The sequence below is a fragment of the Moschus berezovskii genome, chromosome 6, assembly GCF_049115385.1.
Source record: "Moschus berezovskii isolate FMDL1 chromosome 6, NW_MosBer_1.0, whole genome shotgun sequence".
NCBI classification, from domain to species: Eukaryota; Metazoa; Chordata; class Mammalia; order Artiodactyla; family Moschidae; genus Moschus; species Moschus berezovskii.
This window is the reverse complement of record NC_142465.1, coordinates 70640377-70658447: the sequence shown is the minus strand read 5'-3', so window position 1 is coordinate 70658447 and position 18071 is coordinate 70640377. Positions and strand designations below refer to the sequence as shown.

General features: G+C 36.8%; 1 protein-coding gene across 4 annotated transcripts in view; it reads right to left on the bottom strand.

Annotated features, from left to right (window-relative positions):
• Window positions 1-18071, bottom strand: part of PARPBP (PARP1 binding protein) — a 62524-nt gene that overhangs the window by 16058 nt on the left and 28395 nt on the right. For all 4 annotated transcript variants that reach the window (XM_055394445.2, XM_088837152.1, XM_055394444.2 and 1 more), the window contains 4 exons: window positions 17540-17710; window positions 16357-16511; window positions 6529-6712; window positions 2000-2178 (listed from right to left, as the gene is read on the bottom strand). In XM_055394445.2, the coding sequence (XP_055250420.2) occupies window positions 2000-2178; window positions 6529-6712; window positions 16357-16511; window positions 17540-17710 (689 nt within the window). The remainder of the gene's footprint in view (window positions 1-1999; window positions 2179-6528; window positions 6713-16356; window positions 16512-17539; window positions 17711-18071) is intronic.

The following is an 18071-nucleotide window of genomic DNA, read 5'->3' as shown; positions in this document are numbered from 1 at the left end:
ACTATGTGTAAGGCATTGTATAAGATGTTGTGAAGAACATAAAGTTCACTCATTCACTGACTCTGAATTCAGGAATTTTGATCTAAGCGAAATAAGATATACACATAACTAAAATTCAAAGTAAAGAAGGACGGATGCCATAGCAGGGAAATTCAAAAGAGAAAAACATAGTTTAGAAATAGGAGGGTCAGGGAAGACACAATAGAGAAGTAGACACTGGCACTTTGGAGCCAGACAAACCTGGATTCCTCGATAAATCCATTTTTAGCTTAATAGAGCCAGAGTCATAACCCCTTAGAGTCAAATGATCATTATATAAGAATAAAGGATAGTCTATTATAAGAAAGACTAGTTTATAACACCACATTGACTTACATTCATATACACTGTCCTTAATTTTAACATTTCAATGCAGGCCATTATTTCCTTGGCTCAGATGGCAAAGAATCTGCCTGCAACGCAGGAGACGCAGGTTCGTTCCCTGGGTTGGGAAGATCCTCTGGAGAAGGGCATGGCAACCCACTTCAGTATCCTGGCCTGGAGAATTCCATGGACAGAGGGGCCTGGTGGGCTACAGTCCATGGGGTCGTAAAGAGTTGGACACACCTGAGCGACTAACACATACACACACACCATGGACTGGTACTTGTCTGCACAATGACAACTGAAAATGCTAAGGTAACTGTAAACATTTTTTTGGCCACATGATTGAGTAAAGAAAAGTATCTCTTTAAAATGGATATGGGGATTAATTTTGTTTAGAAAATTCTATAAACACAAAATAACTTTTTCTCAGAAAATTACATAATTCAATCTAAGAGAAAACTTAAACCATTAGTATTTCTACCTAAAAGCAAGCTTTGTTCAGTTCAGTTCAGTTCAGTCGCTCAGTCGTGTCCGACTCTCCGCGACCCCATGAATCACAGCACGCCAGGCCTCTCTGTCCATCACCAACTCCCGGAGCTTTGTTAAACAGAGGTAAATTACCAGGAGGGAAAAAAAAATAAGGTTCATTTTCTTTATATTGTTCTCTGGGATTCCAAGACAGGGTACAAGTAAATCAATGACAAAATAAACTTTTATTGTAAAGGAATTAGAAGACAGCATTGAATGATAGAGAATCATGAAGTTAGTCTTTCAAGAGAAAAGACAGTGAAGCAAAGGAGAAAGAGCATGAATCAATCGTGGATGGATCTGAACAATTTTAGATGAAAGTCAGATTTCTAAAAGGTAGTTCAAGCAGAAAATAGAAAAGATCAAACAGGTTAATTTTGTAAAAATCCTTCACAATGTACTAAATACAATTTTAAACGGCTGTTCTAAAATTTAAATGTTTCTATAAATGAATATTCATTAATTAAAATATCACCAACTTACTCAGTGTTTTGACTAAATTGTTAAAACTGAAGAGTATCATGTCTTGTATAGAATACCAAAGGTAATTTAGTATTTTCTTCCTAATGTGAGGAAGAACAAGTAAATGTCAATTCCAGTGCAAGTCGAGTATAGCAGCCCTCCTATTCTCAGGCAAAATAGCACAATCCTTGGAGCAGAGACCTCAGGTTCTGGAGAAGGACACCTCTGCCACTTGCTAACTTGGACAGATTGCTTACTATCTTTCTCAAGTCTAATTCTTTACTTATAAAGTGGGGATACTACTAAAAGAGACTCTTGTGAAGGTTGATACAAGTGAAAGCATTCAGCAATGTTTTTGACACAAATATCTTAGCAAACAAATATTTCCAAAACAAAAAACAAGAACAAAAAAACAAAAATTACTGGTCATAATCTCACAAAATACCATTTTATATATGACTTCCTCACATTCAAATGTTCAATCTCCCTTTAACTAACTTTTGATTTTTTTCTTCATGCTTTTTCTGTAGTTCCCAAGTTTCCTACCATAACATATACTTCTTTTATAACCAATGAGGTGCTTTTTCAAAAATTTCATTCATAGACCTAACAGTCACATACATATAACTTCCACATTACTTACCTAAAAAGTGTAAGAACAGAAGTTCCATTAGGATGAATTGTGTTTTCATTGTCATACAAAAGCTCTGCTTTGTTTTTGGTAGGAGCACTGGCTGCTTCTTCATCCAAAAGAACTAGTAAAGCTTTCACAGTATCTCTGCCACAGTATGCAGTGCCATGGTTTATGGCATGAGATTTTGGCTAGAAAAAGAAATAATTTCAAGTAAATGTAATAATCACCCCAGCTGGGTCAATCAACCATTCTTTTCCATTTCATGTGCTATTGTTATCCCTCCTCTTCTATTAAGCTATAAAAAATCAGCCATGAGAAGTGGCTTTAAGGCTTGTGAGTATTTCTCCCTCGAGTCATATTAAAATCTACCTTATGAGCTTCCAGAAGCACCAAAAAATACAGAAAATAATATCATCAAATGAAGACATTAGATTTTGCACAAAATAACACTAGGTTTTATGTCAAAAAGTTTAATTACAATTTATGTGACTGAGCAAGGTAATGTTCAAAATCCTTCAAGCTATGCTTCACAATATGTGAACCGAGAACGTTCAGATGCACAAGCTGGATTTAGAAAAGGCAGAGTAACCAGAGATCAAATTGCCAACATCTGCTGGATCACAGAAAAAGCAAAAGAATCCCAGAAAAATATCTACTTTGCTTCACTGACTATGCTAAAGCCTTTGACTGTGTGGATCACAACAAACAGTGGAAAATTCTTAAAGAGATGGGAATACCAGATGATTTTACCTGCCTCCTGAGAAACCTTATGCAGGGCAAGAACAGGACAGTTAGAATGGGACACGGAACAACGGACTGGTTGAAATATTGGGAAAGGGCTATGTCAAGGCTATATATATTGTCACCCTGCTTATTTAACATATGCAAAGTACACCATTCAAAATGCTGCACTGGATGAATCAAAATCTGGACTCAGGATTGTCAGGAGAAGTATAAATAACCTCAGATATGCAGAGGACACCACCCTAATGATAGAAAGTGAAAAGGAACTAAAGAGTCTCTTGATAAAGGTGAACGAGAAGAGTAAAAAAGCTGGCTTAAGACTCAACATTCAAAAAACTAAGATCACAGCATCTGGTCCCATTACTTCATAGCAAACAGATAGGGAAAAATTGGAAACAGTGACAGATTTTATTTTCTTGGGCTTCAAAGAAAGTCACGGACGTTGATTGCAGCCATGAAATTAAAAGCTTACTCTTTGGAAGAATAGCTATGATGAACTAGGCAGCATATTAAAATGCAGAGACATCACTTTGCTGACAAAGGTCCATATAGTCAAAGCTATGGTTTTTCCAGTAGTCTTGTATGGATGTGAGAGCTGGACCAGAAAGAAGGCTGAACACTGAAGAATTGACTTTTTTGAATTGTGGTCCTGAAGAAGACTCTTGAGAGGCCCTTGGACAGCAAGGAGATCAAAGCAGTCGATCCTAAAGGAAATCAACCCTGAATAGTCATTGGAAGGGCTGATGCTGAAGCTGAAGCTCCAATACTTTGACCACCAGATGTGAACAGTCAACTCATTGGAAAAGACCCTGATGCTGGGAAAGATTGAGGGCAGGAAGAGAAGAGAGCTGCAGAGGATGAGATGGTTGGATGGCATCACTGATTCCAACAGACATAAATTTGAGCAAACTGTGGGAGATAGTAAAAGACAGGGAAGTCTGGGGGGCTGCAGTCCATGCGGTCACAAAGAGTCGGACACAACTAAACGACAGAGTAACAACAATAAATGTGACCTCAGCCGCATGACTTAATCTCTCTGTTTATTTTTTCTCTCTTATACCAGAATTGGGATTCTGGTGATCTGAATAACAACCCCACAGATGGCTGTAAAGATCTACTCAAATGCAAAAATAAAAAGATTAGTTGACCTTCATTCTTTCAGTAATCACCCATAGAAGTGAAGTGAAGTGAAGTCGCTTAGTCGTGTCCGACTCTTTGCGACCCCATGGACTGTAGCCCACCAGGCTCCTCCGTTCATGGGAGTCTCCAGGCAAGAATACTGGAGTGGGTTGCCATTTCCTTCTCCAGGGGATCTTCCCGACCCAGGGATCGAACCCAGGTCTCCTGCATTGCAGGCAGACACTTTAACCTCTGAGCCACCACGGAATCACCCATAAGTACATCCTAAATCCCAAGAACTGTGTTTGAAAGGTAAAAATCAATACCTCAAGGGACCCGTAGTCTCTTTGACAAAATAAATAAGTAACCAATAAAGGCATTACAGAGTGCTAAGTGCCATTTTGAAGACCATGTATACCTTATGCAGTGGGAGCACACCAAAGGAAGCTCACCAATTTACCCTGGTATCAGGGATGGTTTCACAGAGGAGACACACAGGGGTAAGAAAGAATATGGTATTTTCAGTGACCATGTAGCAAAGAAGGGTAACTTAGAAGGAGTCATGTGGGATGAGGCTGGGAAAGCTTTGTATATCAAAGAAGTTACAAGTTAGTCTGTTACAAAGTTAAAACCTCTTACTTTATTTAAAAAAAAGGAAATAAACAATACTTTTTACATTTTAGAAAAAAGATAGCAATGATGGAAATGCATAAAATATATCCCAGGGTAAGACGGTTGTTAAACATGGAACATACATGTGTGCTCAGTCACTAAGTTTGTATCTGACTCTTTGTGACCCCGGGGACTGTAGTTCCTCTGTCCTTGTCCTTGGACTGCCAAGCTCCTCTGTCCATGGGATTTTCCAGGCAAGATACTGGAGTGGGTTGCCATTTCCTTCTCCAGGAGATCTTCCTGACCCAGCGATCAAATCCACATCTCCTGCTTGGCAGGAATTTTCTTTACCACTGAGCGACCTGGGACACAGGACCACAAATTAAGAAACTGTAATAGTCCAGCTCAGAAATGAAGAAGGTAGTAGCAGTGAACTAAAACAGTAGCAGCGGAGACAAATAGTAGATTTAAAGGGGAGAGCTGGAAAAACTTAGTAACTAGACAGAAGAACAGGGAAATCATATGATAATACTACACATACATACACATTAAGAACAAACTTTGATGGTATTTCTGGCTGGGTTCATACCAACTAACTAGTTGTGTGTGCTATAAACCTCTGGGAAAGTTGCTCAGCCTCACTGTGCTTCAGTTAAATCATAGGTAAAAATAGGGATAATGATAGCGTCTAACCAGAGGATTGCTGGACATTGTGCTTAAATAGCAAGAGTTGCTCTTTCAGGGTCATCTGTTATAGATGTACCGTTTTCTTCAAGTTTCATCAACATGGTCTTTGCCTCCTTTCTCTACTTGGCTGACTCTGGCTACCAAGTGAACGGTAATATATAGCTACACCAGAATTTTAATAAACTGCCTATCAAAAACTGGTGCTTAATATACACTTATCATTGGTACCAAACAAGTCCATACTGTTTAATACTAATTTCATTGAGAATTACAGAATTATATTTTTCAAAGATTTTCAATTTGGATGAAAACATCAAATTAAAAACCAAGTTGTCTACATCTTTATTTCCTGTGATAGGAAATAGCAGAGATTGATGCTCTTATATATCTGCACTGTGATAGTTCCTGACATAATAAAACCTGGTTGTCACTTGAGCCAAGTTAGCCATAGGAAGTGTTAACACACACAAAATACATGGGGAAACAACCAGAATCTCTCCTGCGTTCAAATTAAACTAAAAGCATGCATTGTTACAGAAAACAGCTGAAAACAGTGCACAAGGACTAGAGATAAACAAATGAATTACAAAAATTAAACGAAAGTCTTCCTTCGTATACAAGCTATCACAATTACACCTAAGGAAAAGAGGATTTTGTTACCTGAACAGCTAAATTGCAACAAATGAATTATTGTAATACATATTCCAAAATTCTGTTTTAGAATTAAAAGCATGGTAGTCAATTTCTCCTATAAAACTATATTTACAAAACCTTATAATGTTTGACTATCTATGTTAAAAAAAAAAGAGGTAAATTTTCTGGAACATATAATTAAAAGATTACTAAGTATAGGAAAAATTCCTAATATTAGCAGTAAACTGGCAACAGAAGTAGAAAATAAGAGATCATGGAAATAGAAAAATTCTATAGAAGAAAAAAAAAACTGCTGAATAAAAACCATTTCTGTGGTTTTTCTATGGAGTGCCTAGCCCTGGGATCATAACCAGAGAAACCACTCTTCTTTCACATCTGAGAACATGAGGAAATAATTGTTCTGTAAAAATAATTATTGAAAAATATGACAAAACACCTTAATATCCCTCAAGAACTATAAATTTCTAGTGCTACAAGGGATGCTGAAGATTATCCAGTGCCCTCCTTTGATAAACAGAGATAATTTGTCCCATAGATGTTATGATTTCCCCAAGTTGAACATAATCCTGCATAATCCTATTGAGAAACTTACATTTTCAACATCATTTTATAACAAAGGAAACATTCTTCTGACTTAAGTAGCAATAGCAAATCATTTCTACAGCCACTAGAAAAGATAATGTTTTGTACAGAAGGATAATAAAAAATAAAAACCTCATTACCCGTGCAGGACTGATGTCAGTGGTACTAAGAGCTACATCTCCTTGTTGAGAATTGATAATATTTTTAATCCTCAAATCCAAATCTTGAGCAACTTCCTCTACTGCTTTATAAAAAGGATCCCTGCTGTTCTGGCCTTTAATCAGCTGCATCTTTATCACTGAGAGTATCCGACCCCCCGCAGTGCTGAAAATAGAAATAAGATCACTTTTATAATAACATTTTGAGATGACAATATGCTTATAAGCTTGAAAATATAATGCTCAGAGTTAATCAACACTTTTCAAAGAATATGGCTTTGATGTTACAAATCAAACAGTAACACATTTAAGAAAAGCATAAGAACCACTAGAAACAAAATTTTAAAGTTTTTCTAAAAGCAAGTTATTTCAATAAGGTAAGTTACTTCTTCCTTGATTTGAAAGCTGAAGGAAATAATTTAGTTATATATGATATTTGATCAACTCCAGAGCCCACCCTACTGAATCACAATCTCCAGAAAAAGGTACTAAAGAGTTGCATTTATTTTGCAGTTACCACAGGTGAGTCTCATGACTAGACAAGTTTGGGGAAATTTTCATGAAAAAACCAGCTCTTTGAGACGGGAACCATACTTTACTAATTTTCACACTAACTTGGCACACAGAAGAAATAATTGATATTTCTATTGAATAAATGACCACTATCACATGCAACAGGCTTCCCTGGTGGCTCAGACAGTAAAGATTCCACCTGCAAGGTAGGAGACCTGAGTTTGATCCCTGGGTTGGGAAGATCACCTGGAGGAGGGCATGGCAACCCACTCCAGTATTCTTGCCTACAGAATCCCCATGGACAGAGGAGCCTGGTGGCCTACAGGCCATGGGGTCGCAAAGAGTTGGACATGACTGAGCAACTAAGCACGCAACAGAATAGCATCACATGCAACGGGGCTTCCTTAGTGCTCAGTGGTAAAGAATCACCTGCAGTGCAGAAGATGTGGCAAAAGCTGTGGGAAGACCCCCTGGAGAAGGAAATGGCAACTGATTCCAATATTCTTGCCTGGAAAACCACATGGGCAGAGAAGCCTGGCAGGCAGCAGTCCATGGAGTCATAAAGAGTCAGACATGACTGAGCGACTAAACAACAACAATCACAAACAGCAGTCTGAAGTTTTTACTTGTAAGACAAAAGACATGTGTTTTAGTATTTTTATATTATTATTTGTGGTAGAAAAGCACTTAGTTTCAACTTACACTACGGCAGACTAGTTATTCTAGGGGAACATTACACTAGGCTTGGTAGGAATCAGGGAAAATGTCCAAGTACAACCCAATTTCATCCCTAAAAAGTGACAAACAAAAGTTGGAGTGGAAAGCTGGAAGCTGTGAGTGGTAAGCAGGATGAATGAGGGTTTTCCTGAGGAGAAAAAGCTCTAGTAGCAATGTGATCAGGACCCAAACCCTAAGTGCGAGAAATTTCCAGAGTCTGAACCTTCCAAGTGGATATGAACTAGTATGAGTTTTATTCTACAATATTTTGTATTTTTGAAGCTTTTTAAAAAAAATTTTTTTTCCATTGGTTATGGCATAGATATACAATTTTTAAAATTGATATGTGTCTGCTGCTGCTAAGTCACTTCAGTTGTGTCCGACTCTGTGTGACCCCATAGACGGCAGCCCACCAGGCTCCCCCGTCCCTGGGATCCTCCAGGCAAGAACACTGGAGTGGGTTGCCATTTCCTTCTCCAATGTGTGAAAGTGAAAAGTGAAAGTGAAGTCGCTCAGTCATGTCTGACTCGTAGCGACCCCATGGACTGCAGCCTACCAGGCTCCGCCGTCCATGGGATTTTCTAGGCAAGAGTACTTGAGTGGCTTGCCAGATATGTGTCTAGCAACACTTAAACTCTACCATTAATTTTAATAACTTGCATTTAGATTCCTGGAGTTCTATACACATACAATCATATTCATATTGTCACTAAATAGATTTTTATTTGTTCTTCTCAATTGTTATATCTCCTATTTCTTTTTCTAACCTTAGTACATTGAACTGGATATCCAATGTTATGCTGAAAAGAAATGAGAGCAGGAACTCTTGTCTTGTTCTAAATCTTAAATAATATGCTAAAACATTTTATCATTAACTAGGTTTTCAAAGAAACCCTGTATCAAGTTAAAGTCCTTATTCGTAGTTCATTTTACACTGAAAGGGTAGTAGCCCTGTAAGTTGGGCTTGAGCAATCCCTGGGCTTGTCCCTCTGCCCCTTTAGACTTTGGTGGCTATAAAAACAGACCCTCCAGATCACCAAATTCAGCGAGTACTTTCAAAATAAAAGTTGGCTTCCCTTCTTGACTTTCTTCTCTGGCTTTCTTTCTTCCCATTGTTTTTGGCCTGTATTTTCATTATATTCACCTCCTAATCAATACATTTAAGAATTAGTTTATAAATATGATATCCAGCAATATTATTTTCAATGGACGGGTCAGTCAGAGGACCTAGTCTGCCATATATCTGTAATCAGAAGTCTGAACAAACTCCAAGAATTCTTTTACATAAACAAACATTCATTTTCCAACTGGTTTTTCTTCTTAATTTTCTATTAAAACCATAGAAAATAACTGGATGAAATGTAGTCAAAATGAAAACATAGTTCAACACTGTATGCTTTTTCTGGGAATTAATCTCTAATGGAAGAGTTCTGGAAAAGATTCAAAAGCATAATCAAATATGAAAGAGTATCATAGTGTCAGTTATAAGAACAAAAGAAAAAGCTTTCAATAATATTAAAAGTAAAAGTCACCTTTGCCTTCTTTTCTCATTCCTTCTACAAGACCAAATATTCTAAATTTTAAAGATGATATAATCCCCTGGATGAACTGTACTTAGGAAAAATTTGTAAGATTTGTATTTCAGATGCTTGCCAAGCTCAGAATTTTGACCCTTAACAAAATACCGCAAACACTGGTGCTATGACTTCTATTGCTATACATTCATGACAAGAGCCAATACTAGCTCTTCAAATATCTGCTCAGCAACACAGTAGCATAATTCAAATTCTTGCTTCTAGAGTCTAAGAAACTCCTGAAGTTTTAATCCAAATGATGCCAGGACATTTGTGCTAGGCACTGGAGATACAAAATGAATATTGCTTTTTAAAAGGTCATAGTTGACCATTTGATACAATGAGATATGGAAGGTACAGCAGTAATTTAAGTGGGGAGGTAAGAAAGAAGGGGGTCTTCAGGAAAGCATCTCAGAAGAAATTACTTCTCTGGAAGAAGGCGGGTGAGAAAGAAATAAACTAAAGTTCCTGACTACTAAATGCATCACATTAAAGCCCCAAGGCAGAAACAGAAAAATGAAGCAAGTGAGGAAAAACACAACTAAATCCTTAAGACTGAATCAAAACATAGTGACTGAAAGAGGATAATAAGCAATAATACAAATAATTGGCAATATTTTACTATAATTATTGACTATCTTTACTATATAGAATGGAGAAGGAAATGGCAACCCACTCCAGTATTCTTGCCTGGAAAATCCCATGGATGGAGGAACCTGATAGGCTATAGTCCATGGGGTTGCAAAGAGTCGGACGCAACTGGGTGACTTCACTTTCTTTCACTTACCATATAGAATGACTTGCCTTTTCCCTAACATCTTTAAGAATTTGGTAACTATTTGCCATAGTAAATTATATATTTAAAAATTAAATGTGATTAAAGGTGCTATATGAAATATATCAAAAATGCTTCTGAACTATTTTGAAGTGAGAAATGTAACATCAGGATTCTGGACTGGCTAATTTCAATCAGACTTAACATTCTATAAATACACAATATTTAGTCCAATAAATATAATGCAGGTGTGCACTGAAAAGTTGTGTAATAAAATGGAAACATAGGATTTTAAACATTTGAACAACAGGGAACTAACTAATTTATGTAACCTGAAACCCCTAATTTAGATGTTTTTCAGGTGAAAGTATACAGTGCATTTTATGGTGGCACCTACTGGCAAAGTACAGAAATGCAGTCATACTATAGCTCAGAAGGCCTGATCAACAGCTCGCAGTGGGGAGGCAAGCATGATCTTGATTACTTCCCTGTCTGTCTATCGTCCACCTTTCCTTGAACTCAAAGATTACTGTGATTCCCTATCACCACCATCCTATTATAAGACAAGCTATAAGGGTTAAACATATTTTTCTCTCTAAGTTTTAAGGTTGAGAGACAGAAGCCAGGGTAAGATACAAGCAGGGGTGGAGAGCATAGAATGTGTACATCACACTGACACTTCTGAAGTTTCATCCTATACCTAATATGGAATCATTGAGGGGTTTTAATTAAGGGGGTAACATCTGTTGTTTTAAAAACCCTGGCAGAAGTAAGGATGACAGGATGGAGCAACTCAAGACTGGAGGCAGAATGAACAACTCAGAGATAAGTAAACAAAAAAATCCAGGCAAAAAAGGGTGAATGATTGAAAACAGACTTTCAATGAAAAAGGGGAATACAACAGTAGCAATAGGAATAGAGATTAAAAAAAAAAGAGAGAGAGTATCAAAAATGCTAAGTAAGAAGAACTGATGGATCTTTGCAACTGAAGGGATCGTAAAAGGGGAAAAAAGTAGTTTAAGATATGTTCCAAATTCTGTTTGGATGGCTAGAGGGAAAGAGGCTTCATCAAGGTGAGTACTTTAGGAGGATAAGCAGGCTCGCCAGGAAAGATAAAGATTTAGTTTGGGAGATGCTAAGTCTGAGGTCCCTTTGAGGTAACAATCTATGGGCAGTTAAAAGATGTATTTTTGAAGCTAGGAAAAGAGTTTGAATTTCACTGAAATATGGATTAGAATTTGCAAATATAAGTCAAAGAGGCAGATGGAAAATAAGAGAATGACACCTCAGAAGTTAACGGAACAAGAGTTCTATGAAAGAAAATGATCAAATTTGAGGACTCAAAAGAGACCAGAAACTATGACAACCGAAGATCATAAAAGATTTTTGGTAGAACAGCTTCAGTAGAGTGGAAAAGTGAATGAATGTGAGTCAGTTAAACAGAGATAAATAAGTATTGAGTGCCTATTCTATGCCAGAAACTATGCTAGGGCTAGGGAATATTGGTGAAGAAAACAATAAAGCTCTCAGAGTTTACAGCCTCACAAGAAACATATTTCAAATAATTAGCATTTGGGAGGGAAAATAACTGGGAATTAGAATAAAAAACAGTATTTTTTCAAGAATTTGAGCTATAAAAGAAAGGAACTGACAAAAACTGAGAAGATGACTTGTTTTTTCTTATAATGTTTATAGACTGGGGCTAAAGGATGAGTTAGGGAAGGAAATGGCAACCCACTTCAGTATTCTTGCCTGAGAAATCCCATGGATAGAGAGCCTGGCGGACTATAATCCATGGGGTCACAAAAGAGTCAGACATGACCAAGAGACTAAACAACAAAAGGACTGGCAGAAGCTGAAATTACGAAACAAAAATGAATAATCAATGAAACTCTGTCCCAACAGGTCACCTATATTAATTATACTCACTGTAGGAAATAGCCTCCCTTCTCCCCATCTGAACTTCATGTCACCCCCATTCTCCATGAATGTTTAACTCCTTCAAGTTCATCCTTCAAGATTAAGTTGACTGTAACAACCATTCAGGTAAACTCTCCTGACAATCTTATCCCTGGTTCCCACAAACTAGGTCAATTGTCCTTTCTTCTGTATATCCTTCTATTATTATATAAACAGAATATATGTCTTTGGTTTGTAATAACTTTACTATTTAAAATCACAAAATGAATATATACTTAACACATGAAAAAAATCACATTACAGAAGAAAATAAAGACTACTCATTCAACTATTTAGACACCTACTTCTTCAGTATCTTCTCTAGAATATAGAATATTAATAATTACTCATTATGACCAAATAATCCTAAAGGAAATCAGTCCTGAATATTCACTGAAAGAACTGATGCTGAAGCTCAAACTCCCAATACTTTGGCCACCTGATTCAAGAACTGACTCCTTGGAAAAGACCCTGATGCTGGGAAAGATTGAAGGCAGGAGGAGAAGGGGATAACAGAGGATGAGATGGTTTGATGACATCACCAACTTGATGGACATGAGTTTGAGCAAGCTCCAGGAGTTGGTGATGGACAGGGAATCCTGACATGCTGCAATCCATGGGGTTGCAAAGAGTTGGACACAACTGAGCAACTGAACTGAACTGATGACCAAATAGGATATTCAAAATAATTGGCTGCTAAACTGAAGAACTGAAGGCTATTCTCTTATCCAAGGTGCCTCTAAAACATGCTTCTACCCTGTTGTACAAAAGTGTATGTACAAATGTACTTTTACCCTGTTAACTTATGCCAACCAGAAATTCCTCCAAAAAAGAATGTAATCACAACAAATGGATTAAATATATGCACTTACATCTGCTCCCTTCTAAAGTACCACTAAAACAACAAAAAAGGCAAAGATTTTAAATCCATAAAGAAAAAGAGTGTGAGAGAGGGGACAATAGTTGAGAGCAGAAACACGTTATGAAACTACAGAAAGACAAAGAGCAGATGGAAAAGTGGTAACTGACTACCCAGAACAGAGAAAGCTACAAGCCAAGTAACTGCTCAGAGAGACATGGAGAAGTAGTAATCTGAGAAACTGAAGGCAATACTGAAGGCTATGGTGAAGGTGTCATTGCAAATAAGAAAGCTGATTAACAGTATATACAAGGAACACCAAGACCCCTCAATCTCCCGTCTTATTCTGAGCAGTCAGGACTAGTGAATTTCTCTCACTTCAGAATGGAAAGCAGGATCATGCTGAAGAAACTAAGCCAGGGAGGCTCCAGACCTGGAGGCACCAACAACTGAAAACAAAGAGACTGAGTAAAAGTCTGCATGTTCAATTGGGTGACTCAGAATCAAGTTACCCTACTTCAAATCCCAGAATATTGCTAGATGGATGGACTATATTCAGAAGGAGGCTAAAGGATGCCATTGTGGAAACTGGGGATAAGTTCCAAAGGAAAGACCTGCAGTTATTTACATTTGGAGAATCCCCAATAAAAAAGCCAACTGGTGTGACTATGCTGTTCTCATCAGGCCTCATTCTTAAATATGAAACAACGGTCTAGAATCATACCACATTTTAGGAGCACCTTTAACTTGAAAGAGGGCAAAAGAAACAAAAACACTCAACTTAGATAAAACAATGACTATCCAGGAAGCAGATAAAAATAATAGTGCAGCCACTATGGAAGACAGTATGAAGGTGCCTTAAAAAATTAAAAATAGAACTACCATTATGATCCAGCAATTCTACTCCTGGGTACATATCTGGAAAAATTGAAAACACTAATTTGAGAAGATATAAGTACCCTAATATTCACAGCAGCGCTATTAACACAGCCAAGACATGGAAGCAACCCTAGCACCTAACAACAGGTAACTGGATTGAGAAAATGTGGTATATATTCACAATGGACTATTACTCAGCCATAAAAAAGAATGAAATCTTGCCATTAGCAGCAATGCGGATGGACTGAGAGAATATTATGCTTGGTAAAGTCAGAGATACTAAATGACAGCCGTCACATCTGGAATCTAAAAAATAAGACAAATGAACATGTATACAAAACAGAAGCAGACTCACAGACATAAAAAACAAACTATGGTTACCACAGTGGGTAGGGAATAAATTAGGAATATAGGATTAATAGATACTACTATACAGAAAATAGATAAGCAAGAAGTATTTACTGTATAGCACAGGGAATATACACAATATCTTATAATAACCTATAATGGAATATAAACTGCAAAAATACTGAATGGAATATACACAATGGAATATAATAATCTATAATGGAATATAAACTGCAAAAATACTGAATGCTTTATACTTGAACTAACATAACATTGTAAATCAACTATGCAGGAGACCCTAGTTTGATCCTTGGGTCAGGAAGATCCGCTGAAGGGATAGGCTATCCACTCCAGTATTCTTAGGCTTCCCTGATAGCTCAGCTGGTAAAGAATCTGCCTGCATTGTGAGAGACCTGGGTTTGATCCCTGGGTTGCGAAGATCTCCTGGAGAAGGGAACAGTGACCCACTCTAGTATTCTGACCTGGAGAATTCCATGGACTGTATAGTCCATGGGGTTGCAAAGAGTTGGACATGACTGAGCGACTTTCACTTTAGTTACTTTAACTTTAGCTATGTAGAGACGTGGATAAACTTAAGAGTCTGTCACACAAAGTGAAGTACGTCAGGAAGAGGAAAACAAATATCATATATTAACACATATATTTGGAATCTAGAAAAATGGTACATGTGAACCTATTTCCAGGGCAGGGATAGAGATATACATGTAGAGAAAAGACATGTGGATGCAGGGGGGATGGGAAGAATGGGATGAATTGGAAGATTAGGATTGACATACACACACTACCATGTATAAAATAAGCAGCTAGTAGGAACCCACTACAGAATACAGGAAGCTCAGTTCGGTGGTCTGTGATGACCTAGATGGTTGAGATGAGGGTGGGAGGGAGGTCAAAGAGGGATAAGATATATGTACACATATAGCTGATTCACTGTATTGTACAGCAAAAACTAACAAAATAATGAATAGCAATTATATTCTAATAAAAAATAGCTGTATAAAAAATCCATTTAAATGAGGTAAATATAGAAACAAACACAAAAAATATTAAAAGTCGATTCCTCTGAGGACTGTATCACTGTAAGTCTGTAGTATCATTTGATTTTAACAAAATATACCTATTTTGTTTTACTAAAAATAAAATATTCTTTTTCTTTAGTTAGATATTCCTACCCTAAAATATTCTTTAAAATTAATTATCTGCTGTCTGAGAAGAAATGGCCAGTCAATATATTATTTGGAAGTGCAGAAGATGTCACTGATATTGACTATAAGTCATATTCAAATCTTCTTCCAAATTCACTTCACTGTAATAGATATCCATATAAGAAGATAGGGATTTTCCTGGTGGCTCAGCGGCAAAGAATCCACCTGCCAATGCAGGAGACACCGGAGACGTGGGTTTGATCCCTGGGTCGGGAAGACTCCTTCGAGGAAGAAATGGCAACCCACTCCAGTATTCTTGCCGGGAAAACCCCATGGACCGAGGAGACTGGCTGCAGTCCATAGGGTCACAAACAGTCTGACACAACTGGGTGACTGAGCACGAGCATAAGACGATAGAAGGAAACAATTCATAACAAAACCCTGAGAAGAATTCTTCTTGGAATCTTAAAATGGAAAGAAGTTTCACAGAATAAGAAACAATGAGTAAGAGAATGGGATCCAGGGTCAGAACTGAATTCAGGTCCCAACTGTGCTACTTAACAACAATGTGACTAAATTCAGTTTCTTCCTCTCTAAATTGAGTATTGATCTAGAATTTAGGTGGAATAGTCATGTGATTATAATTTATTAATCTAGATTTTTTTAAATTGAAGTACAGTTGATTTATAATGTATTCATTTATGGTGTACAGTAAAGGGATTCAGTTACACATACACATATTCTTTTTCATATTCTTTTCCAATATAGTGTATCCCTGTACTAAACAATAGGACCTTGTAGTTTACCTGTTTCATATATAGTATGCAATAGTTTGTATCTGCTAATCCCAAACTCCCAATTTACCCCTCCTTCCTAAATTCTGCCACCCTCCTTATCTGGATATTTTGTTTCTCTTTCCTAGTTTGGTTTGATGTTTGACCATCTCAATAGTTCCTATTTTTCTATCCACTTGATTCTGTGAAGTTTTAAAGACAGACTAATAATACATATTTGTCATACCTTGGATTTGATATTTCTCCAAGAATTTCATCTAATTTGTCAATGAAATTGATAAAATTAGACAATCCTTTCACATGTGTCCTTAAAGGATCAGATGGTGATGGTGCATATCCTCTCCCTCCAAGCTCTATTGTTCTAATAAACGATGTGGCCACCTATGAATTAAAACAGATGGTTATGTTTAATGATTTAGTAAGTTAAAACTACATCTTATTTTATGCACCTAGGCACATTTACATATTTCTACGTATATAGGTAAGGTGAAGCATTTTTTTTATAATTCATGCTACATTTTCATTCAGAAGCAAATAAAAAAAAAAAAAGGTGTCATGCAGAAGCTGTGCCAGCCAGAGTGATGGCAACATACAGATGGAAACTGAAACTGAAGAGTAGAGTTAGGGACAAATTAAGGGATAAGAATATGTTCCCAAGGGTATATCACTGTTGAGAATTCCCTAGTGGTCCAGTGGTAGGACTCCATACTTCCACTGTAGAAGGGACAAGTTCAATCCCTGGTCTGGGAGCTTTACAGCGCAGCGGCAGCCAGAAAAAAAGAAAGTATATCACTGTCTATAAAGAATTAGACAGTGATATTCTATAAAGAATAAATATATTCTTCAATAGATTAACTACTGGCTACCAGAACTGTTATATGGAACAAAGGGATTTTTCAGTGCCAACTGTGTTGAGTTATTCAAGGTTGGACAATTAATTCAACTCTTCCAAATCTTAGCTTCTTTATTTGTCAAATAAAGATTTAGATGAGATAATTACTAAGCCCTATCTAGCTTTCACACTTTAGGATTATCAGATCATGTGTAGTTTAAAAGGCCTTGCTTTTACTATGATAAAAAATACAAGCTTGATGATTAGGAAATATTTATTCAAAGAGCATTTAATAGGAACTTCTGCCTCTGGGAATTATTTACTTCAGGAAAATTTAACTGCACTAGCATTCTACAGAACACATGTAGGCAAACACTGCTTTAGAAAATATTCCCTTACTAACTTTGAAGGATATAGTAAGAAAAAAAAAATACCGAAGACTTTCAAATACATGAGGTCGAACACATATTCACAATTTAAAAGTTGTTCTATCATAGTTACAAGAATTCTACATTAAGGTACATGGATCCACAGTTCAGAGTCTCTAAAAAATCTTAAAAATGTAACATGTCCATACCAAAAAGATAGACATCTGTTTCTCTCGAGCAGCATGTTTCAAATCAGTGAAGGCTTCTCTTCCAAGTCCTCTATCAGGAATATTGAGAATATGAGCCAGAGCCAAGTCATTCTTCGAATTCACTAGTAGGTTTAAATATGAGTAGATAATTTTCTTTGCTAGTAACCGCACCTGTACAATAAAATATTTCCTTTATTGAACATTTCTAAATTCACAAATAATCTTTTTAATATGCAATAAAATATTTATGATCATTCAATAACAAATTCTCACTCAGCTCTTTGGGAAATGAGAATTGCCATATAAACCAAAAATTTGGTTTGAACAAAGAACATATCCTTGCTCATGAAACTAACTTGCCATCAATGAAAAGCTGTAAATAACAACTATCATAATTGCTGGAAAATGTCTTCTAAGAAATGATATAAAAGATACAGCTGCATTTCTGATGAAACCTGATCTCATTCCCCTACATACATTTGCCACTAAATAATAACCAATAATGAAGTCCCTGAAGCATAATGTATGGGCC